Source organism: Odontesthes bonariensis, chromosome 24, assembly GCF_027942865.1.
Source record: "Odontesthes bonariensis isolate fOdoBon6 chromosome 24, fOdoBon6.hap1, whole genome shotgun sequence".
In the NCBI taxonomy this organism is placed as follows: Eukaryota; Metazoa; Chordata; class Actinopteri; order Atheriniformes; family Atherinopsidae; genus Odontesthes; species Odontesthes bonariensis.
The window spans coordinates 7,908,964-7,932,867 of NC_134529.1; the positions used below are offsets into that span (position 1 = coordinate 7,908,964).

Sequence of the window (23,904 nt, forward strand, 5' to 3'; positions counted from 1 at the left end):
CAAAAGAAAGTAAAGTAGAACCACTAAAGCGGCCAAAAAGGATTATGATATGCAGACTGCTACTTCCTTTATGACTGTATCCGGTTGCATTTCCAACCTTTTCTTACATAGTTGTTGAAAATACAGCACACACACACACACGCACACACACACACACACCTGTTCTTTGTGAGAAGAGATGAGGAGGTCAATACCATCTCATGTCTCATGCGCTAAATCCAGTACTGGAGTCAGGAGGTGGGTAGCATAGCTTAGCATTAAATACTGGAAGCAGACAGAAACAGTGAGCCTGCTTGGACCTAAAACATCGACTTATGTGGACATAAGAAGCACTGGCAGGACCTTTATTGGAGTTTTGGTCTGAGCCAAACTAAGCTAACAATCATCTCATCCATCTGTCAAAAAAGACAGTAAGTGATGAAGTGTATTTTCAGCAAACACAGTGAGGGAAGAGTTGTCAGTAACATGGGATCCAAATAATGAGACTAGTGCCATTTAGAAAAGGTTAAGAGAGGCAGAAAGAGGCCAAAGATGTGGAAGAAGGGTTTCATTCTTCACCAGGACAATGTGCAAACACTCTAAACTCTCAGCAAAGCAGTTTTTGGTTAAGAATTGCAGTATTTGCTAACCCCCCACATTACCCTGATCTGCACCCACAGAAACCTCTTAGGAGTCTTTTCCAGATGTGGAGAAGAAAATGAGACAACTCACTGATGAAGACCCAATGCTGCAATGTGCAGCAGGGAAAAGGATATGAAATGTGACTCTTCCTCATTCAATTTAAAATGAAACCCTCCATCATATTAACTAATAAACCTATATCCATAATCTTTTTCCAGGTGTCTCAAAACTGTAAGACTTCCCTTAGCCTAATCTTCAGAGGAAACAAAATCACTAGACAATGGGACATTATGGGCATCAAACACGTTTTATTTGAACTTAATGCAGTTTAACACAATTAGCGCACATGCAAAGTATCATATTTAAATATATACTGTATGTATGTACCAAGTGTTTTGTTTTGAAAGTTAAATGTTTCGACATTTAGGTCATAAATGAATAAAACTCAAACATTACTAAAAAACACTGCCCACAATGAGTACACACTTCTGATAAAGCATAAAGTACGTGATAAAGTTGTAAATCTGCAGTGTTCGTGTTTGTACTTTTTTCAGAAAATATTTCTTAAAAACACAATTTCAGTGAGACACCAAAAAAGAAAAAGAAAAGAAGAAAAAAAAAAAATCACTTTTGGACTAATGTCTTTACCTTGAGAAAAACTCCAACTGTTTCTTTAACTTAAAGGTATTGTGTGTAGGATTTTCACAGAACGTTACACTACCGAGTAGCTTAACATGTGCTACAATGTCTAGTCACTATGAGCCACTTTATAGCAGAATATGCATTATTTTTTCCTTGCTGCTTCTTAATATGTCACCTGCTAATAAACCTGCTAATCTGCTAATAAAGAAGCAAAAGTGACCGAATTTGCAGACTTTGTCCAAAAATCAAAACGCCTTTTTTTTTTTTTTTTTTTTTTTTTTTTTTTCGGGATTCGTGAGCAAAACAAGAAACACTGAACTTTTAATGTCTGAAAAGTGACATCCAAGTTGTAATCTAACAGCAATACTCTTTCTGCAGTTAGAGAACACTACACATAGCACCTTCAAAAACATTTCCTCCTTGAACTGTTGCCCAGATCATAAAACACACTAAGAAAATTGTCAAACAGTGCACAAACCATGAACAAAAGAAAACAAAAACCAACACAGTTGAAGAAGCAACTACAGCATAGCCATGGGGGGTACATCTATAAAAATCCTGGGACTGATGAATTAAGTTTTCTGTCACAGAGAACCGTTGAGTGCTGAAATTTCAGGTATGTTGCTGAGAATCTGACACATCCACAATGCCTTCGAAGCAAGCAGACACAAAACATGTCGTGTGCCTGAGTGATGGAGGTAGAACTGCTGGGATAATGGTTTGAATCCAGCATAGGCAAGAAATAATTCAGCGTCCGTTTATTTACCTTAATTATTAGCCGTACTGTCATTTATGTAGCATAAATATGGCTTACTGGTGGCTCAGTCTGCAACGTCAATCTAAACTGTCAAAAGTGCATTAACCTTTGTCACAGAGGGAAACGTTAGACTTGTTGAACTGGTAGACTTAAAAAGGACGTTTTAGGAAATGTGCTGGAGGAAATGAGAGGATTTTAGACAGTGTTAAAGGTGTCTCAAAAGTGAATGTGAAACTACAGTCAGCTGTTAGCAAGCAGTTAAAGCCAACAACTCAAATTTGCAGCTCCGCTCATGATATCCTGTCGCTTTAAACTACACATACGCAAAAAAAAAAAAAAGCCACGTGAAAACATTTCCCATCTTTACAGAGGGGGGGATCTGGTTTACTATTTCTTGGACCAGTTACCACGCAACCAGAGCAGACTTCAGACAGTATCTGCTCCCAGCCAGTAGAAAAAAATAAATAAATAAAACACCCCTTGCAAAAAGCTGCTATTTTGACCAAATCATTCTTTTGTGCACATTTGCGAACAAGACACAAGATTTCATGAAACTGAGCTAAGTTAGTCAGCTGCTGCCTTTTCCTTGAAGAGCTCCCGACAAACGCTAGTCAACCAGATTACTTTCAAAGAGTCAAAAGTAGTTTTTTTGGACACTCATAAATTTTGTATTTGTCACAGACATTTGACATAAAACAAATTAAGACATTTTAAAAACGTAAAAACGCAGCCAACCATTTGGTTCGCTTATAAAAATCCATTAAGAAAGTTGAGTAAAAAAAAAAAAAAAAAAAAAAGTGGTAAGAGAGATATAAACCTGTAAGTTTTGACTCCATGGGCTGAACTAAAACACAGGCCTAACGTAACGTTACATTTCCTTCATAGAGAAGCCGGCTGAACCGGGTGAACTTGAAGTTCGACCACGGTAATTGTGTTTCTTTTGGCAACCAAATTCCCTCCAACAATCGACTTTAAGTCACAGCACGTTAGACTCGTGCCTTCCTACGTGCAGCTGGCATTTACTTTGATGGATGGCACTTTTATTTTCAACGTGAGTCAATCATAATGCTACTGCACGTCCTCAGTGATGGTGACTGAACGCCCTTGGCTGCCGACCAAACAGTTGAAGGAGAAGGTACAGAGAAATATGCACCCGTGTAGTTTGGTGTCTGGTTATGGAAAATTTTGCCAACATTTGGCTCAAAAGAGAAGTCAGGTCTCCACATTTGACATGCATATAAAGTTACAGACTGGCCTTAAAGTTTTAAATGGCTTTAGTTCGTCATGTCTATGGTGAGCTAAATCCGAGGCGAACTGAATTTTTACTGCAAATACATCATTCTTTTAAAAATAAAAATAAAAATAAAAACTTAATATAAAGGCTTACGGTTAACTTCAATGGCTTCAATTTGGAGCAACAAAGAATTTTCCAAAAACAAAACAAAAGTGGCAATTTCCGCTGTTTTCTGCAATATTAGACAAGAAGAAGACCACAGAAAGCTGTGAGCACCATTGGAAATCTTTGAGTGAAAGAGAAGGGGTGCTCGAGTGAGTGAGCTAACGAGGATCAGGTGAGGTAAGGAAGGTAAAGTTAAATAATAGTTCTGAAAAAAAAAAGTTCTACAACAGCCATATTCCCCCCCTACAAGTCCCCGGGAGGTTTTCCAAAGGTGCTTAAGACATTTTTTCCAGAGTTCTCGTTTAAAATGCAGATTTAATTCCACCATTTGTGCAGTGTGCACTCAAAAGTTGACATCCAAATCTATTATCTATAGGGTTTAGGTGCTTCTTTAATCCTGAGAAAATATCAGTCTATTCTGCAAATCTGCATTAAAAATAAATAAATAAATCCTTTAAGCAGTTTAAGCAAAACATTTTGTGACAAAGAAGCTCAGTGAGAAGGTGGAGATGAGTATGGCTCAAAGGTTAAGCATATATGCATATATTCCCATGCAGTTTGGGGAGAAATTACTCCAAAAATATTTGACCGTGTGAGTGAACCCAAACACATTTAGTTTGGTTTACCATAAATAATCTTTACTGGCTTATTTGTGCAGGTAATAAGACTCGAGGCGGCACCAGAGAACGCGTCGTGATGCCTGAAAATCTTTTGGGAGAACTGCTGTGGGGTACAAAAGTGAGAAGGATGCACATCTCATGAACTAATGAAAGAAAAAGATCACAGAACTCAGGGTTTTATGGCCAAAAAAAAAAAAAAGGAGAAAAATGTCAACATTTGATTGTCAGCTGTTCTTCACACCTTAAAAACAAAACTAATCCTGCCCAGTATTCCTTCACACAGGAGAAAATAACCTGCATCACAGTGTGAGAATGGTCCATCCATCCGACACTAATGCAGCTTAATGCGACAGTCCTGCAACAAATCCTCTCTTTAAGTACTTATATTGTTCTGCTTTTGTAAAGAGGTGTTGACTCAGAAGTATGATCATTTTGGAGGATGTATTTATATCAATAAAGACGGGCTCAACATCAGACACCTCTTTATATAATCCTAAAACACACGGCATTCAGTTTAGCTTTGTGTTGCTAAGGAAAATGTGACTAAATGCACAACCCTATGTTCTAAAATAAAAAAATGTAGTTTCAACATTTGACTGCTGCTTTTGAGAGAACTGAAATAAATTGTGAATCACTGCATACCGTTTTTCTTTATATTACTCAGCGTTTCAACTATAAAATGATATGATTAGGATCGAGGATTTTGTTTATTGGAATAACATAATTCGTGATTTACTTCGACACCGTTTCATTTGATTATGGTGTTTTTATTGCATTTGAAACTCCTACAAATAATAGCCTCTTATCTGTACTAGCATACATCTCTTTTTTTTATGGCATTCTTGTGGCCAACAAAATACCACCACACTATGCAGGCAGCTCATTTCAGAACAACTCAGCTGTTACACACATATTTCCCACCTTTCAGACCGTGCACTAAGAGAATAAAATCACTGCCTGCCGCAGAATCTGCAGATGTAGTTGTTCTATATCAGGCTGTAGTATGGTTACAATATGATATGTGTTAATAAGGCTATTTATTTATTTTTTTACTAAAATTCAGTGTTGGAGATTCTCTCTTTTGACATATCAAATGATAAATGAGGTACCAGCCCTTTTTCAATGAAGAAAAACACTAACACAATAGAGGGAATTTTCTTGTCTGTAGGTACTTAAGCTCTAGCTGATTTTAAAATCTAACATTTTAAAGTGATAAGATGCTGGCCATTGTCACATCCAGAGATCCTTCCATCCTTCGCCTATTTGGACCTGAGATTTCTAAAGGTACAGTTGATGTTTAATTTGTGATGTTAGATCTGTTAATGACAGTTCAAGGTTTAATAAAATCAGTGATGACCTTTCAGATTTAGCACTTTCCTTTTAAACATGCTCCTGAACCTAGGTCGATGTGTCTCTGACATGCAACTCCAACAAATCTCTAAAAATAAATAAATAGATAAATAAAACTCATTATCCTATCAGATAGTTTTGGAAAACAAACGAGGACAAATTGCAGCTTTTTGTGAAGATGTCATCTGAAGTGGATTCAAGTGTTATTGTACAGAACGCTTCGAATTAGGATTGTGCTTCGGTACCATTTCACACCGATAACAAACAATTGGGCCCTCGGTGCAGAGGTAGGTCTATGATTTTTATGTGAAGTGAAAGAAAGTTTATCACATGTCGGCTGGTTTGACTCTGAACGATTTCAAACTGAATGATTGTTTTGGCCAGGGGTACAATACTAGATATTGCTTAAAGGCTGTGGATCAGAGAACTAACATGAGGCATGCCTGAATGCCTCGATCGTTACAAGGCCCCACAATTGACTAGCATCGTTTTTGCATTACTGGGTCATATATAAAAAGGAACACTCCACTGTTTTTGCTGCTTTTGTACCTCATCTTGGTTTTTTAATGGGTGCTGAATGTAAAAAGTAGCTGTTCTGCCTGTGCTGTTGCACACTTTGTCACGCAGGTAAATTCTTGCACAGAATTTTTCAGATGCTAAGAAGTTTGAAAACTTCTTTGTAACACGAACATGGCATCAAATAAAGAGTTTGATTATTCAGTGTTGTAGGACTAAAAGGGAAATGTTTTTCAGATGGCCAATATCAGGCAGATCACATTCAAGACCTACATTAAAAGCAGTGGAGCGTTCCTTTAATTAAGGGCAGGCAAATGAGATCAGTGATATGCAGCCATTTATAAAAGATGGCACAGTAAATGAAATGAAATGACAGGTGTATAAAAAAAAAGAATGAGGAGGGGGGAAGTGCCAGTGACAACCAGCTATGGCAATTTGTTTTTAGGAAAATGACTAAAATACAATAAATCCAAATAAAAAGTGACTAAGACAAACTCAAAGAAACCACCTGGCAACAAGACAAGGGCCCCTCCCTTCATCATGTACCAATCAGCAAAAAGGCAATACAGGATGACGAGCCATAAGGAGAAAAGTGGTTGTGCTGGGCCAGTGTTTGATTTAATTTGCAATAAATGATAGAAAGAGCGGTTAGTGAAAACTAGTTACACGTTGGTGGAGATCTTGTACTTGGGAGACATGTTATTATGGAACCAGATGAAACTAAAAATGACGCCCATGGTTTTGGGTATACGTTCGTCGTAGGCAAACGTCATGGCCTCGTGCAGCGGGACTTTGACCACCTCAATGAGCTCTCCCTCGCGGGGCTCACCTCCGCCTGCGCCCACGCAGTTTTCATCAGACACCTCGGCGTAAAACATGGTCTGCTTTGCACCCGTTACGCCCACGCCTGACCTGTGCGGGAGAAAAAGTCAATGGAGAACTGTGTTTGCAATTCATTTTTAAAAAATGAGAGGTTCTTGGTTTTACATGACCTTTTGAACCATCTTAGTGGGATCAAAAATGGTAAAATATTTTAGAAAAGTAGCTATTGTTAGCCACAGGTGGCAGGGTTGGCCATAAAAACTTTTTAGGATGGTTTCTTTTTCCCCCCAAGTGTCTTACTTAGCTTTTAGTGCACATTAAAGATCTGCAAAGTTAACAAGCTGAAAATCCACACCATTGGAATTAATTCTGTCCCAAAGAGGAGACTTTTTCTGAATCGTCCTAAATTCCTCATGTTTAATGCAGCATGGTCTTTCTTTATGAAAATAAATCTGCATTAAACAAATGTTGCATTTGGTCTGGCTACTGTATTGTATTGAACAGCAATAATTCACCATTTTTTTCCCACTTAAACAGCTGCAAGCGGAGCAGAACAGGAAGAGGACCTTTAAGAGACAAAAGGTCTTTTCTCTGCTGCAGCCAGTCTTACCCTCAGGTTATCTGCTATTGGTACAGTGCTTTGCTACATGGCGTGCTTCTGCCAAAAACACCCTCTCATAGGGGTTATGTGGGTTAAGATGATACCTGTTCATTGAGTGGAAGCAGCCCCCACATAACAACGGTCATAGACAACACCACCAAAGCTGGAGGAGGTGTCCCAGTCAAATCATAAACATACTTATGAGAGCGTTCAGTCACGGCTGTCCAGCTGCTGCTTTCTGATGTGGGTCTGTTTGCTTCCTGGCTCTTTTAACTGCTCTGCTCAAGCTCCAGGCACTTAATGACATGTTGCCAAAGATGGATGGTTTGCCTGATGCTTCCTTCCATCTCACTTCCACAACTTGAGCACTTTCAGTTTAGAATTTCTGGAGTCCCCCCCCAAAAGTTGTCAACCTCTGACTTTAGAATAGTGTATATTATTCAGTCTTGTTATACGGTTTTTCTTCTCTCTGGTGAAACTGTGTAGTTTCTCAGAAAGTTTAACTAAACTGATACTCAGATAGGAGAAATGTACCTTTATAGCCTAAAGAGCTGAATTACTCACCTTGTACCCAACCAGCTATAATCTGCTTATTTAGTCACTAGGGCCAAAGTTTCAAGGCCTTCAGCTTATATCTGGATTATGTATAATAGATGGCGAGGCCAAGACATCCTGTTGTGTGCACCAACCAATGTATGAAGACAGATATATTTACAAAAACGTATCAAAGTCTTATTTTTCATAAAACAGCAGCTTACTGTTTTGGAACTGTATTTCAGTCCAATTATACCATCTTTTTGTATGCTTTATTCAATATTTACCTGCATGCATCCAGAACCTGCTCAAATGTGATTGGTCATTACGACTCTTCGGGGGTTTAGGTACCAACAGGCTAAATGCACACAGCAGTGGTGATATACTGTGGTGATGGACCGTTTAAAGAAAGATAAATACATTTCTGTGTTAGGAGTTAAGAGGCAGGAACCGTGAGTAAGAGTCCCCAACCGGAATCTTCCACTGGATATATTATTTCAGTAAAGTTGAACAGACTTCCTGTATAGAACAACAAACCTGTAGGAAGTGATCCTCTTCAGTTTGGAAGCTGGCACATCATAGCCACACTCCTCCAGCACCTCCTGCCGGGCGATCTCCTCCAAAGGGAGGTTAGGTTTGTCCACCAAGCCGGCACAGAGCTCGTAGGTGACCCCTGCTGAGGCAGGGGGCCACTGAGAAGAGCTCTCGCCCTCTGAGGCCGACTGGCTCTCTTGAGACTCGGGCGCTGCAGCTTCGGCGGCGCCCTCTTCGGTCTTCTCAGCAGCCTTGGGCGGCTGCGTCTTGGCCTTTTCCCACTCACACATGTATACAGCTGGAGGTGGGAAAGAGAAACGTGAAAAATGCTGATGTGCCTGCATAAACATACAAAGATTTGTAACAATTATTATTGAAGATTTTCTTTTCCACAATGAACTCCATGTTAAAAAGCTTTTAGAGCCCCCCCCCACCATCGACAAGTGAAGGCCGGAAAAATGTATCAATGCCCAGACTTCCTTGAATTTAGCACACTGCAGTTTAAAAAAGCCCCCGGTGACTTCCAACAAAGGAGGTTAGGCTGCTTTGTAATGGGGCCTCTTGCGTTCTATTTCTGACATTGTTGTAACAATCCAGTTGAATAAACAGGGTTCGCAATGTGCTATTTTTTGTTTTTTTGTCTTTTCCCCCAGTGAAAGTGCCCACAGGATGTACAACAATCAAGATCTAGATTGGTGACAAAAATAAGATGACTAAACTGTATTGTAGACCCGCTGGTCTGCTGCTTTGTGAACAGAGAGAAAAAAAAGAAGAAAAAAAACCTACCTGGACGGAACTGCTTAACGAGGACAAAACAGTGTGAGGAGGTGTTGAAGATCAGCACCGATACGCTGCAGAAAGGAGAGAAAAAAGACTAAATCAGGACTTCACTATTACATTAACATACATTTCTGTGTGGGGTTAACCTCCATGAAGACTGGGACGCTGTATTCAGACCAAACGTAAAACAAATGTTCTCCTTGTTTTACTCTGGCGAGTTGGGCCACTGGAGTGTTTTAGCAGCATATCGAAGGGAGTGAGTTACCTGAACAAATACAGACTTCTAAATTAGCAAAATGAGTGAGATAACTGCTGCTGCAGCCTCGTACCTGCTGTGGAAAACGCCCAAAACATGGCCGTGTGCACTTAGTTTTAGCCCTAGCTTGGTTTGTGGTAAAGTACAACTGAGAGCTGAAATCAAGTAAGAGACAGATATATTTATAACTTATAACTTTCTATGACCAATTGTTGCTCCAGGTGAAGTCATTAGTGTCCATTCACAATGCCAGACACTAAAAAAAAAAATGCTTCTATCCTCCATTTTTTTATTGACTTTATATGCAATCTTCTCACCCACACAGTTTTTTTAAAATCACACTTTAATGGTGAAACACTGGAGGTCAAACCATTTCACTTCAACTTTGAGATTTTGGGCCATTTTGCTTAAAATAAACATGTTTCTTGAAAGCAGAGGGAAGAAAACATCTAAAACATGCACATATATGCACATTTAGGTGTTTATTTTAATCTATTTTGTATGTGTCCAATAATCTTTAGCAAATCCTACCTTTTATTTTAATTAAAACCACCTTATTTTCATATATAAACATAGAATTTCAGACTAGTCTTGTAAAAAAATGATGATTGTAGGTTTCATGGTCAGATCTACCAGTTGTGTTTTCTACTTTTAAGTAGACTTTTTTCAATAAATATAATTTTATGACCCAAATATTAACAGTAATCAATTACCAAAATCAGTTTTTCCTCACACTCCGAATCAGAAATCTCCACTCAAACTTTCCTGTTTTTATTCTTGCCTTTATCCTAAAGTTTAGAGAAAAATTATATTCCTAAAAACATGGCCAGAATATAAATGTTCTCACTACTGTCGGTGTTATCTGATTTATGGAGGATGAAAAAGAACATTTTTACTTGCATCTATATTCATCTTTTAGTTAAAAACGTGAGAGGAAGATGCTGTTGTTTTTTTATTGTTGGCAGACGGTAATTAACTGATTGTTCTGTGTGAGAATTGAATAAAAATAAGAAACAAATACGCTACCTACTAACTTAACCATCATCCCATAGCAATGGAATGTCTCTTTGGATTACACATTTCCTAAAATAAAATCCTACGAAAATAACCCTCTTCCCAACTTAACCATTTTCTAAAAAAAAGGATTCAGAATCCAAAGGTCAGAAGGTCACATCATTGAGATTTTAACTAGTCACTACCAGGAAAGGGAAATAAAACAAGAAGGAAGGTCAGCGTGAGCGGTAGATGGGTCACTGCTGGGAGGGTGTGTGTTTGTGGGCATGTCAGTGTGAATGCTGCTGCATGTGGAGACTTGAGGCCTGGGGTCCGTGTTGGGAAAGCGGATGCGTCTGAGGCGGCAGGAAGCCCTGCCCTGTCTTTCCCAGGGTGAAAGGGAACCAGGAGATTGCTCTTACACTGACTAGCTGCTGAGCTGATAATGCTGCATTTGTAGTTGAGTTTTCAGCTATGCGTTTTTTAAATATGTAATGTTAGCTGACATGGTTTGTATTAATTAGACTCACTGTAAATGTTCTCCATCTGCACTGTTTTTACCCAATATATCCAATGTTTTATTGCTTAAACATTTGGCCCGAGCTGTGGAAATACTGGTAGCATCATCTTTTAGATATGATATTACAGTTTTCAACAAGTTAAGTGCTCACTGATAGGCAAAAATACAAGAGATCAGAGAATCATCCAGAATTTAAACAAGCCAGTAGTTAAACGAGATAAACTAACATTTTGTGTGGAGATGCAACCACAAATCAAATATTTTAGAGTAATAAAAAAACTCTGAAATGACACTACAGCAGCTAATAAATTAACATGAAAGTAGATCCACAGCCTGTTTTCTTTACCTGGGGGTTTATCTGTAACGTGTCTGCTCTTGTTTGTTGCTTAACTAGATCTATTTTTAGAAATGTCACCCTCTAAAATCTCAGCAACCAACTTGGTGAATTGAACCAAGTTCAGAGCTGCGATAATAAAACCAAAGCTGCAATAAACCATGACTCACAAACAGAAGGGATTTCTTATACATTTGGGCCAGAACTGACCCCGCCAGAAGCCTGTTTCTGTGTGAAGGAAAAGGTCAACTGTGCCTCTGCTGCCGCTTACACAGTGTTCGATCCAAATGAAATAGTCTCAAAACTTCCTTTTTCAAATCGCTCCTTTCCATTGCTTTCATTTAACAAAGCAAAAGAAAAATAATTGCCTTTTTCACTTTCATTTAACCCCAGAGAAACACTTTAGAGCTTCACGTCTGACTCCATCATGCCAGTGTTTTTATTTCAGCCATTCTCCACAAATGATGCTCATATTTTCTTCAACTTCCAAAGACCAAAGCAATAAAAAGAAATCAAATAGTGAAAATACTTGTGGAAAAAAACGGGTGGAAATGGTCTTGTAGAGGAAGTCTGGATAAGAGGATGGATAAATATGGATAAGATAATGTGGAAGGTCAACTCTAAAAGTGGGACACACAGGCCTGAGGCAAAGGAGCTGTCCCTTGTGGTAGGTTTGAGTTTTGTAGTGCTGTTACACACCATTACTGTTCAACTGCTTCCCAGTGAAAGAAAAAGCTCTAATGGTTCAACCAAAAAAGGCTAAACGGATGCCTAGCACTTTTCATGCTTGGTTAAAGGGGAACTCCGGGGCATTTGAAGCACGTTTCCATTGCTAGAGGTTGTCAAATACTGATAGTAGGACACAGAGAGGTGCAAATCTGCGCTCCCTGTGTGGAGATCGCGCTGTTCGCTCAGCGTGTCATGCGAGGCTAATACGTGGTGGCTAAGGGGCAAGCGCTAACCCTTCCACGTAAAACAACAACTTGCACACAGCAGAAACGTCACACCACTTTATAAACCATCCGACAATAAAGTCACAAGCCTTACCATCAAAACCATATGTATGGTTCTCACATTACTGGCATGGGGACGTTACAAAACAACTTTATAAACAGCATGTAACTTACCGGCTGGTTGTAGGCTCGCGCATGTTAAAGCCCAAAAGAGTCGATGGACGATAATCCCATATACAAAACAATTATTTTCTCTAGAAAAACTGCGTTCAAGTATTTAAAACATTACAACAATATTACTGGGCATGTATTGTTGTAATGTTTTAAATACTTGAACGCAGTTTTTCTAGAGAAGATAATTGTTTTGTATATGGGATTATCGTCCATTGACTCTTTTGGGCTTTCACATGCGCGAGCCTACAACCAGCCGGTAAGTTACATGCTGTTTATAAAGTTGTTTTGTAACGTCCCCATGCCAGTAATGTGAGAACCATGCATATGGTTTTGATGGTAAGGCTTGTGACTTTATTGTCGGATGGTTTATAAAGTGGTGTGACGTTTCTGCTGTGTGCAAGTTGTTGTTTTACGTGGAAGGGTTAGCAGTTGCCCCTTAGCCACCACGTATTAGCCTCGCATGACAGGCTGAGCGAACAGCGCTATCTCCACACAGGGAGCGCAGATTTGCACCTCTCTGTGTCCTACTATCAGTATTTGACAACCTCTAGCAATGGAAACGCGCTTCAAATGCCCCGGAGTTCCCTTTTAAGCTTTCTCGGTGGGGATTGTGTCTGAGCAGCGGGAAAACTGGGATATTTACAGAAATATCCAGAACACAACTAAAAGTAACCACTGGCAGAAAACTCATGGTTTCAAGATATTATCACTGGGCCCAAGTCCAAACAGATAAAACTGGGATATGTGCTATATAATCCATCGTTCTACATCATCTTTACAATGTGTGTTTTACATGAGTAAAATATGCATGAAGAAGTGTTTATAACAACTGCTCCCCCAGGTCTAAGCAATCAGCAGCTACTGGTGCGTTCAGCTACTGCAGAGGTTAGCATCAGTTAGACCAGAAGTGGAACGTGCTTCTTTATTGAAGGAAGAATGCAGAACAACACAGAAACCTTTCCAGGTCAGGATCCTCTCCTGACTGGATTCTGTAAGAGCTGGTCCATCCAATCACATGCCATGTAGTTTGATATATGTAGTTGCGCTCCCTGCTCTTAAATATGTTAATGTGGTGTTTGTTTCTACTTCCTTTTGAAAAGCCTTGACCAAATACTGCTTTGAGATGAGAAGGTCACAAATGCAGTTTAAAACTGCATTTAGTCCAACTAACATGTTTACATTTATTCTATAATCCAGATTGGGATTTGTTTGCTTAGGGGTTAAATAAATCATTTTTACTGTGATGTGACAAACTCAAAATGTCAAAATAGTACGCAGGTGGTTGGCACATCTTACTAAAATAAAATGGCTGCTAATGATCAGCTAACAATTGTTAAAAACTGTTTAAAAGTAACTTAATTATCCAGAAGAATTCATCCAAAGCAGCCACTAAGTGAGAGCTAAAAAGATTTTATGAAGCAGAAACAATCTTCATTCAACTTTTTGAAAAATTCACAGTTTACACAACATTGTATAGGTTGTGTTTTTATATGTTTTGCTTGTTCTTCTGAAAGGTAACATGTAGTAGTGTTCGGAAAAACGAATCCAGCCAAATAACTAAAAATGCTCTGCACACTTTAGCAAAACATGGAAAACAATTCTGGCTCGGTTGGACATATGCTGTAACATTTTAGCTGAGTTTCCACCTCGGGAAGAGCTACATCTTCCTGTGGGCAATCTTCAGTTGGAAATGCCGGTTTCAGGTTTACTGCTTTTCTCTCAGGGGTACTATCTATTAACAAGAACCTGTCTTTGGGGTCATGAGTGGAGAAAAAAGGGCTGAAATGACCTGAGACTTGCCTCCGGGCAATCTGGTACACTGAGAAGAGGAACTGGGGCTTTGGCACAAATGCGTGATATTTCTCTTACAGAAGCTCAGACTTTGTTGGCCATTTCATTTCATGTAGAGAAAGAGGTCATCACTTCCCATAAAACTAGGTCTTTTTAGCTTGACTATCCTCTGAATACGACACGCCTGAAGAGATACCGGATCATAAAGGTATAAAAATAGCCGAAAGACAGAAAAAAAAAAAAAAAAAAAAAAAAAAAGAGTACAGGGGAGAATGGGCCAGCAAGGACTTACATATTCAACATATCACTTTACAAATAAACAACTTTCACAAAGCATCATAGAGGCTTATCCCTAACCCTTACAAATAATAATCACTACTTTTTTGTGTCTGCTGCTATCGAAAAATATAAAGAAAATACAAAGATTTCATGTCACATAAATAAAACAACTGTAGATACATAAAAATCTAGCTCAAGCACTTAGATCACCAAATACATCCTCGGTGGCTGATCCCTGGAGTCGAACACTTTAGAGAAAATCTCCTCAGATTGCAAAATGTCTTCAGACATGAACAAGCTTGTTTCAGAGATTTCCAGTTGGCAGATATCCTGAGCGAAGCTTTTTGTTGGCTATGCAAGCCCAACGAGACTGTTTCAGGCTACATCAGTGTGTTCAGGATTGGTCTGTTCACCAGCAAGCTGCACCATCTTACTGCATCTGTGTACACTGCATGCGTTTAACAGTGGGAAAGTAACAGTGTTTTACCTGTCATGAGTTCGCATGAAGTCCCAGGATTTCTTTGTGCCATTCTGAGAAGAAACAACAAGAAACGGTAAGAAAAAAAAAAAAGGAGAAAGCAGCACTATTTACAGTTTCAGATATAGTTGTTCCACATTCAGTGTATCGTATACATATCCCCTCTTGTTTTACTGCTTGAAGTAAAGATGCCGAAACTTCAGATTTATTCAACGTGATTGCTCTGAAGGCAGCAACTGCCCCATGAGTGATGTTTGCTCAGGCAGACGAAAGTCCTATCACAAACCACACCTGACAAAAACATCTGCAGAGGCAAAGCAAACAGAAAGAAAAACGTGCGATGGGAGAAGTCGTGTTCCTTTAAATAGAACAGGGTGGCCATTCCTAGTTGTATTTGGTTGGCTTTTAGTCATATGAACTTGAAAAATATGTGGCAAGTAACGCATCCTCCCTTTACTTTTCGTGCTTCAATACTCAAACATGTCCTGCAGTCATTCAGCTTAAATGACATGCACTGTTGTAATGTTTTGATGCCCTGTGGACACATCATCTCTTCAAAAGGAGGAGCAGCTGAACACTCCCTTCAATAAATTCCAAGAGTATAATTATATGGCGTGAAGATAGGAGACCCATCTTATGTAACTCGCAAGTTTACACAAGTTTTGTAACGTTTACCACCATATGTGAACGTGCATGTATAAAAACAAGTACAAGTACAACAAAATCTACCAATCTACTACAGGTTAATGGTGCAATCTATCATATCCGCAACATGAAATAGTGACTGAACACTAGAATGTACAGGGTATATTATCAAAAAACAGCTGATATTGGGGGCACATGATAGCTCAAGTGGTTTAGCAGGTGCTCCATGGTCTTTGCTACTCTTCTCGCTGTCCATTCCAAATAAAAAGGCCAACAGAGCCTAAAAAATGATCTTATATTGAAAAAAAAAAAAAAAAAAGTAGTTAAAACTCTAAGAGGCACACTATGAGGAGCAGAAGTGGGGACCTGCCTGTAAGCCAGACCAGGCATGCTTTTTCTATACCCTCACAGGTGAAGTCAAGTTGAAAAATCAGTCCACACAACACCCAAAAAACTCTTACACTGCCACTGTATGGCCAATGAGTACGCAGGGGGGGGGGGCTCCGTTTCTGCAACTGAACTTTATACTATGTGGAACAGTACTGTTTCAGCCAGATGGGTCAGCTGGCAATGGTTCAGCGGTTAGATTCATCTGATTAGTGGGTCAGACTATTCAGTTAGACATGTAAGGCAGGACAAAAGATTTGTCCTTGTGAGTTTGATCTTGCAGACTTTTATAATACATTTGTTTTCACATTTTCAAATACGGTGATACAAGTCATCAGTTACATAGCATATGTATAACTCATGTCTCTATTGTAGCTCCATTCAATTATGCTCAAACTGCCAAGGTGGTGAACGACCTGCACAAAGGAAACAAGAAATATGTTGTATGGTTGTTTGCTGATCTGATTGCAGGAAATAATCAGGGAGGAAAAAAAAAAAAAAAAAAAGGGAAAAATCCCTGATATTCTGGTTTAGTCCAAGTTATTTACATTTAAACCAAGCAAAGTGAGGCCACTATTTGCTGTTATGGATACTGAATTGTATTAAAGCAATTTAGATGGAGTTCACTGCATCATTTAATATTACTTTCCACCAGATTCAGTTCTTATCCACCAATGTACAAGTTTCTGCAGCTTTGACAAAACACGAGTCTTTCAGTGTGTACCTGAGCCTAAAAACAAGCTCCGGGTAACGCTTGTAAAAAGCCTGTTCTCTAAGAAGATTTATGAAACAGACGCGCTCCAACTATTGGTCGTCGTCTGTAAGACACGGTTACTGTACCTGCTCAGGGTCTCCTCAAAGGAAATGGAAAAGTAAAGCACCAAATCCACCACTTATTCTTTTGGTAATATTTGCAATAAACAACAGTCCTCCGCTATTTGAGTGAATTAATCAGTTTTTTAAAAAACACAATTATTAGAGTGCATGTTTGCGACCCACAGCGATACTATAAATATTGGATGCAACGACTACAAACTAATCCCATGTGTGAATTAACTACAGTATCCTAGCACATATTCCGTTCCCTAACATTAAATGCTGTAGAAAAAGGGTAATGTTGGCCTACATTTTCAACGCCTGAGGAAATATGACCTTGATTCAAATTTAGGCTACACCTCCTTCCACCCACAAGCTCTTTCAGACGCACGGAAGACGGCTTTACCAGAGCAGGCTTATTTCAGCTACAACATATCTGGTGTAGGAGTGTGCTGGTGCAGTTAAAGTACCACCCAAGAAAAGGGGTGGAGGTGAAATGACAAGCTAATTGCACCGAGAGAGTCAGAGATAATAAAGCTGCTGTTGTAGCAACAGGATATAAGCTTAGATGTGACAAATATGCAATTACAAGACTTCTAAAGGGAATAAAGCCTTTGGATTTTTACAGCATGAAAAATGAACTCAAGGCGGATGTAAAAAACTAAACGATGATCGGGGACGAGCAGAGGTAAGCCATTAAAGCACAGACATCGTGTCAAAACAGATGCTCTGGCTCAGCTTCTGACAGTGTAATGGTGTAATTACCCCAGCAAATCCTGCCATGCCAACAAGTGTGTCCGTGTCTTACGCAAAACGAACCCCAAGCCAGACCGATCCCTTTCATTTTTTTCCTCAGTGAAAGAAAGTCAAAGGCGTGTGTGTAATAAATCATTTGTCAAGAGTGAGGTGTGTTTACTCAGTAATGTTATGTGGCATGACATTTTTTCTGTCACTCAATCTTGTAATCTTGTGCAGATAAATTATAGGATACTTTAACTAGGAAATTATCACAGCGATACGCACAAGGGATCCTCTACACATAAGCATTTTACGCTATTTAATCCTGAGTATATGTCACAATGAGCTATGACTACAGTACAAATACTGTAAGCTTAGTTATGCCATATTCATCATTATCATGTACCCATGTGAGTACAAGGTGTGTGTTGTGTGCGTTTTTTCCTCTTTTGGTCAAACCCGAGCACTTTTCCGCATCACCATCCGGACGATACCAATAACAGACAACCAGACACAATAAAAAAGATGGTGCCCAGGATTTTGCAGGCTTTTTATCTTCATTTTTCAGCAGCTAAAACTGCTTGTATTTGCAGCAGATTCTACTTGGGTTGCAGTAAATACATAGAATACATATTTTCAAGATATTTATTTTCCAGCTGGAAACTAGGGGAAATCCAGTTGCTGGATTTCAATCTTTAGATTTATGACAGGAAAGCAATGCTGTAATTTCAAGGGCGTCACTACGCACGTCAGTTATTGGTCAAATTTACAGGAAAGATGAAGCAATTGGAGAAAATTGCGAGGTTGGTTGCACTGATTTCACTGTGATTTTGCTGTTTGATGAGGCTAAACGCAACATGGGTGATGCATCAAATCTTCTTCGCATTGTTCAAAAGTGAAGCTAAAATACCTCACTGCTGACGTTGTTTATAACCCGAGAGGCTCCATTTTTCTAATGCTGTCATGACATCTGTTTTTAAACCCAGTCTGTAAAGTACAGAGTATATTCTTGTGACTGCTGCATAACTATTTGCCCCAGGATTGAATACTTATAGTACGCTTTTTTACTGAAGACGATAAACAGATGATTTTTGGGTCCAGTTTGAAAGGAACCTACATAATAGATATAATCTAATATAATCTACCATCTGATATGTTTAGAAAAAAAAAAGTTGAGAGCATTAAAACTAAATGAATATAAGTAAAATCAACTGTATCCATCTGGATCTTTGTGATGCTTTACAAAGCAATCCATAGCAGGTTGCAGCCATTTAAAATACTGATATTTTGCTAATAAAATCTACAGAAAATTCTGTAGACTTAAGACCATTGACATTTGGCCTCTGTTTTTACTATTATTACAACCTTAGAACGAACAGCTGGCCCATGCAGATTGATACACTCTTAGTATCATTTTTCAGTGTGAAGGTTTCTTAAGCCAAAGGTGAACAAAAGAAAAGGTGATTTTATGATCAGCCCAGCACAAGAGAACAGCATTGTGACTCTACGGAACAAACAGGAAGAGCGTGCTGTGGCTCCTGTGTAAATGGGACCAACAGCACGTTGATGTTTCTTCAAGTTACGAAACAGTGATGATAAAAATAACTCGCCAGACAGTCTTTCTACGCACAGAAGCTAATAAGAAAAGAAATTAATCAAGTTTTCCATCAGAAGCCGTAGGATTAAATAAATGTTGTCAAAAACACCTGTACTATTAATCAGATATGAGGACACATCGGGCCTTGTTATGATCTAGTTTGTCTATAGAACTCATTTTAAAATGTAATCATCAATTTTGCGATAATTAGCATCTAAAACAGTACAAAGATGACATGTTTATTTCCATCGGTCATATAGGCTACTGTATGAGATAAAACTACTCTGCATGAATTTGTCACCACACACATACACATTTATTCTAGTGTCGTGTCACCACTCACAGATGGTGGGGTTCCCCTCATTACTCGGGCCACTTGCTGAGAGGAGGGGGGGGCGGGGATAGCTTTAGTGGCCCAGGGGAGATTGAGAACTATGGCCGACACGGATTCGAACAGAGAGATTAGCTCATGGGGAGAGACGGCGGCGGAGAGGAAAGGAAGCAGAAGCAGGCTACATGGGACATTAAAATGAATGTGGTCCCTCTGGTCTTGGGTATTAGAAATGACAGGATCCTGTGTGAATGGCTTTTGCAGGGAGGGATGTATAGGCCTGGTTTTATAGGTGCTTAAAGTCTAATAAGCATCACACACACACACACACACACACACACACACACACACGCATGTACCTCCTGTGATGACAACACCATAGAGCTGGCAGCTGCAGCAGGAGGAGAAGAAAATCAGCTACCATCCTCAAATACAATGGCACTCATATGCTAAACATATGCTCTCCAGCTTTTTGTCCTGGTTTTGGCTTCAGTCTCTCACCTCAGTACCCTCAGCAAAGGCAGCAGAACCCATTCAACACACATTACAACCGGTGAACTAACGGTCAACAATGTTTTCACAGCGACAAAAGCATCTGCACCTGCATAAACTCACTGACCACTCGTGGTTAAAAGTACAGTAAGTGCAGCTTTACAGAACCTGATGGGTGGGTCCATTCTGTGCAGATTATGTCTATTAGTGAAATCAATAGAGAGCAAAAATAACTCAAAACAAAGAATTTAAATACCTGTAGGCTTTAAAATCAGGCATTTATTTAGGAAATATATTCAACCATCAATTCATTGTTTTAATTGTTTAAATCTGAAAGCCAGACGAAAGCATCCCTATGAGTTCTAATGTTAGATACAGTAATGCCCACCATTTTCGACATCTACAGACAGACTCCAAGTCATGCAGAGCTAAACTGATTAAACAAAGAAAAACATTTCATGTTTGATATGTGTAGATTGTAGAATTTAGGCACCCCAAATGGTCCCCAAAGCCCTGATTGAAGGGCTACATGACCACTGTTCCCTGATCCCAAAAGAAAGCTCCTCACCTTTGTAAAACAGGAGGGTAGAGCCAAAGGAAGGATTTGGGGCAAAAATTCATGACAATCCATCCAATATTTGCCAAGATGTTTCAACTAACTGATAAATAAAACATTTACAAAACAATCAAAAGAATAATTGTTGTTGAACACCTAGCTATTCTGTAAAAAAAAATATATATATACATATTTTGTAAATATAAGTTGCGAATATTGGTAAAAGTATTGACATCAATCCCTTCATTCTTCCTCTCATCGCTTTTTCCTCGATCTTTTGTAAAATTATCTTTAATAAAATATTTTAAAAAATTCATGCCTTCGCATTTATTTTCATTTGTGGTATGAAAAATTATAGCAATTATTTATCAATGCTAGAAATTCCAACACCACTATATGAAACTTGAATTCATCTTTGTATCCTACAAAAAAAATACTTTTTCAGTTTCAGTCACTATAAAATATGCAAAATCAAATTTAAAATCATCAAACCGATCTTTGATCCAACGTACTGCGATTACCGGTTATCATTACGACAAATCTGTTCAACCCATGAACTACAATAAATGGCTGTGATCATGTCTATCGCAGTTTTCTTTTAATCCTTTAATTCAAACAACAGATTTTTGCAAAACAAGATGCTGAAACATAAAATAATTATACTAAAATGTAGCTCTGCCCTACATTATGTGCAGGCAAATCCTCACTCCAAAAGAACAAACATAAATCATTTACAAATTATTCAACTACTTCAATTCAAGTTCATGATGTTTAATAACAGGTCATGTGAGAAAATCTGTTTCGAGAGCGTAACAGAGCTCACACAAACCAAAGAAGTAAGGGGCCACTGCTGAAAGCTATAGAAGATAAATAGTTCCAGATGAATAATTCAAATCATTATGATGCATAAATGGAAGGCAATTATCCAGCTCTAAGCAGCATCTTATGATTTGGTGTCAGCGTGAGGCGACAGAGATAAGAGGGTTTTCCCGGAGTCAACGAGGAACAGTCACCTGCTTTGTAGAGGAAGAGCAGACAAAACACCAATAATACTAATGATGCAGAGAGCCACTTACATGTGACATTATCCACTTTTAGAGTTTGCGTCTGGAAGTGGGAGCAGATTTGCTTAGTAACCAGCAGCTCAGCTGCAGATGTACAGATGAACATAAAAGGATAGTGGAAGAGATGCCACCTCAGCGTGACTGAAAAGCCTTTGTGGGGAGTCTCTGAGCAGCCCCTCCTGAGCCGAGACGGAGAGACGATGAGGATGAAAGGGAGGACAGGACAGAGAGAGTCTGACATCATCTCTTTTGTTGTCCATCTGCTGTTTTTAACCCGTCAACCATTCTCTTGACATGCTTAACCTCCTTCCTCTGCTGTCACAGGTGTGAACGCAAAATGGGACAAACAACAAACTGTGCTTCGCTCAACATGATGGCACTTGAGTTTTCTGATTACACTGACAGCAACACGACTAAAGAGCACCATCCAGATACAGATGCACAGAAGAGGCTTCTTGAGCCTCTCTGAAAGAAATGGACAAAATAGCTTTTTTTGGGCTGTACCAATGATATAAAAAGGATGTCATCAGTAAGAAACGGTTACCCTTTATTCAAGGAGCAGTCCCTGAGTTTCAGGGTCAGTGTAACCACAGTATTTCTTCATCACTAGTCAGTATCCAAATTTTGTGACAAAATGTTCACTGGAACGCTCTTCAAAGTCAGACCTTAATCTATTAAAATCAGAGGAACCTTATCAAACCTAACCTGAAAGCACTTTGAATCACCTTGTTGTTGAATTGTGCTATACAAATAAACTTGCCTTGCCTTGAAATCAAACATGGCTGCCCCGCTCACAAAAAGAGTTGAAAGCTGTGGTAATTTACTGTTTATTGTCCCTTCTGCCCATTTATTGTCTCACTAAATCAGATTTCTATGAACACCTCACAATTGTTTAGACTGTCACGGGTTATCAACTTGTATTTCTAGCCATAGCTACCTATAACCATTCTTGTCAGTGAGCAAACCGCACTGGTTTTGAACTTATTAAAGTGGAGTGATGTCAGCTCAGCTTTGACATGGTCTTGCGTTGATGAGGCGGATTGTAATCTCTGTCTGAAGCTAAATCTGTGGGGAGAACTAAGACCCAAATCATACCACTGGTGATCTTTTGGCAAGTCTGCTCACACTAGCAGCAGAGACTAGTATTATTTTGTTAATTTTTTGCATACTTTGTAAAAGTTCCTGAGCTCTATGATAATGTCTCTCCCTGCAGTGTTAATGTACTGACATGGCCCTGTACCTAATTTTTAAATTGGAAAACAACAACTTCAAAAATTCTCATAGGACTTGAACTTTTAAAGCCCAAACAGTTGCGAAGTTCAACATAAAGCTGAACAGTGAAGACCTTCGATTTTAATACTCCACTCAGTCTGAGCCAGTTTGACAGCTGAGCTCAACAAGTCTCACCTGCTTCACAATTCACACGCTCAAGAAAAACATCCTCCTTGTCAGGTTACACTGCTGAGCAATGTCCCCTACAGCTCCTTAAACTAATGTAAAGCATGTGCTCACGTTAATGTGATGCTTAGAAGCATCCGTTAAAAACCCTCTGCAGCAGGGCTACCGTTAGCATGTTAGCTTGGTAGCATAGCTGTCCCAGGTTCGCATAAAATACAGAGGCAACTATTGAACCACTGTGAGAAAACTGTACGAATATAGTTGCTTTCTCACTGGAGTTAAAGTATTGCCAGTTGTTGCTGTCAACGTCTGTGTTTAAGGTCAGCTTAGCCTTCATGTTAGAGTGCTAGCTGCAAAATGAATGGGGGGTTGGGCTAGCCTACAGCATCCTACAGCCTCCACCAGACGTAATAACACAGAGACAACTCACCTGGTTATAATGGACCCGGAACGGTGTCAGATAGTTGGACTCTGTGCACGGAACGACTTCAATGTTATTAATCTCTTCCATAGTTTACAATTGCAGGCGGATTGGGGGCTCACCGATGCTGGTCTGTCACCGCACACACTGACTGTGAAGGAATGTCTACGGAAGCCGGGAGAGGACATAAGAACGAGGATGCTTAAATTCTGTTTCGAGTATTTTTAAAGAAAGAAAGAAAAAAGAAAAAATGACGTGAAAGCAACGACTTCAGTGACATAGAAAGTAGACTATGGCAATAATTCTAAAAATAAGTCTTTAAAAAGGCTAAAACAATGGTTACCCTTCCTTTGGGCCTGTTTATCTTTAGAAGGGTGTATGTGTCTAAATTAAACTTGAATTTAGTATGTTTTTTCAATGTTCCAAATTATTGGCTATCTAGTATTACACAATCTTGAAAATCAGGGAAAAAAACGTGCAAAATATCTGCATAACATTGAGTTAA

The 23,904-nt window shown here is 39.1% G+C and overlaps 1 protein-coding gene across 1 annotated transcript; it reads right to left on the minus strand.

Annotated features, from left to right (window-relative positions):
• Window positions 1–909: 909 nt before the first annotated feature.
• Window positions 910–23,560, minus strand: nudt14 (nudix (nucleoside diphosphate linked moiety X)-type motif 14). The gene is made up of 5 exons (XM_075459236.1): window positions 23,409–23,560; window positions 14,964–15,007; window positions 9,183–9,247; window positions 8,400–8,694; window positions 910–6,817 (listed from the first exon to the last, which is right to left on the minus strand). Exons 1-5 carry the CDS (start codon window positions 23,487–23,489, stop codon window positions 6,568–6,570), a joined length of 735 nt encoding a protein of 244 aa, XP_075315351.1. The 5' UTR covers window positions 23,490–23,560; the 3' UTR covers window positions 910–6,567.
• Between the last annotated feature and the right edge of the window lie 344 nt (window positions 23,561–23,904).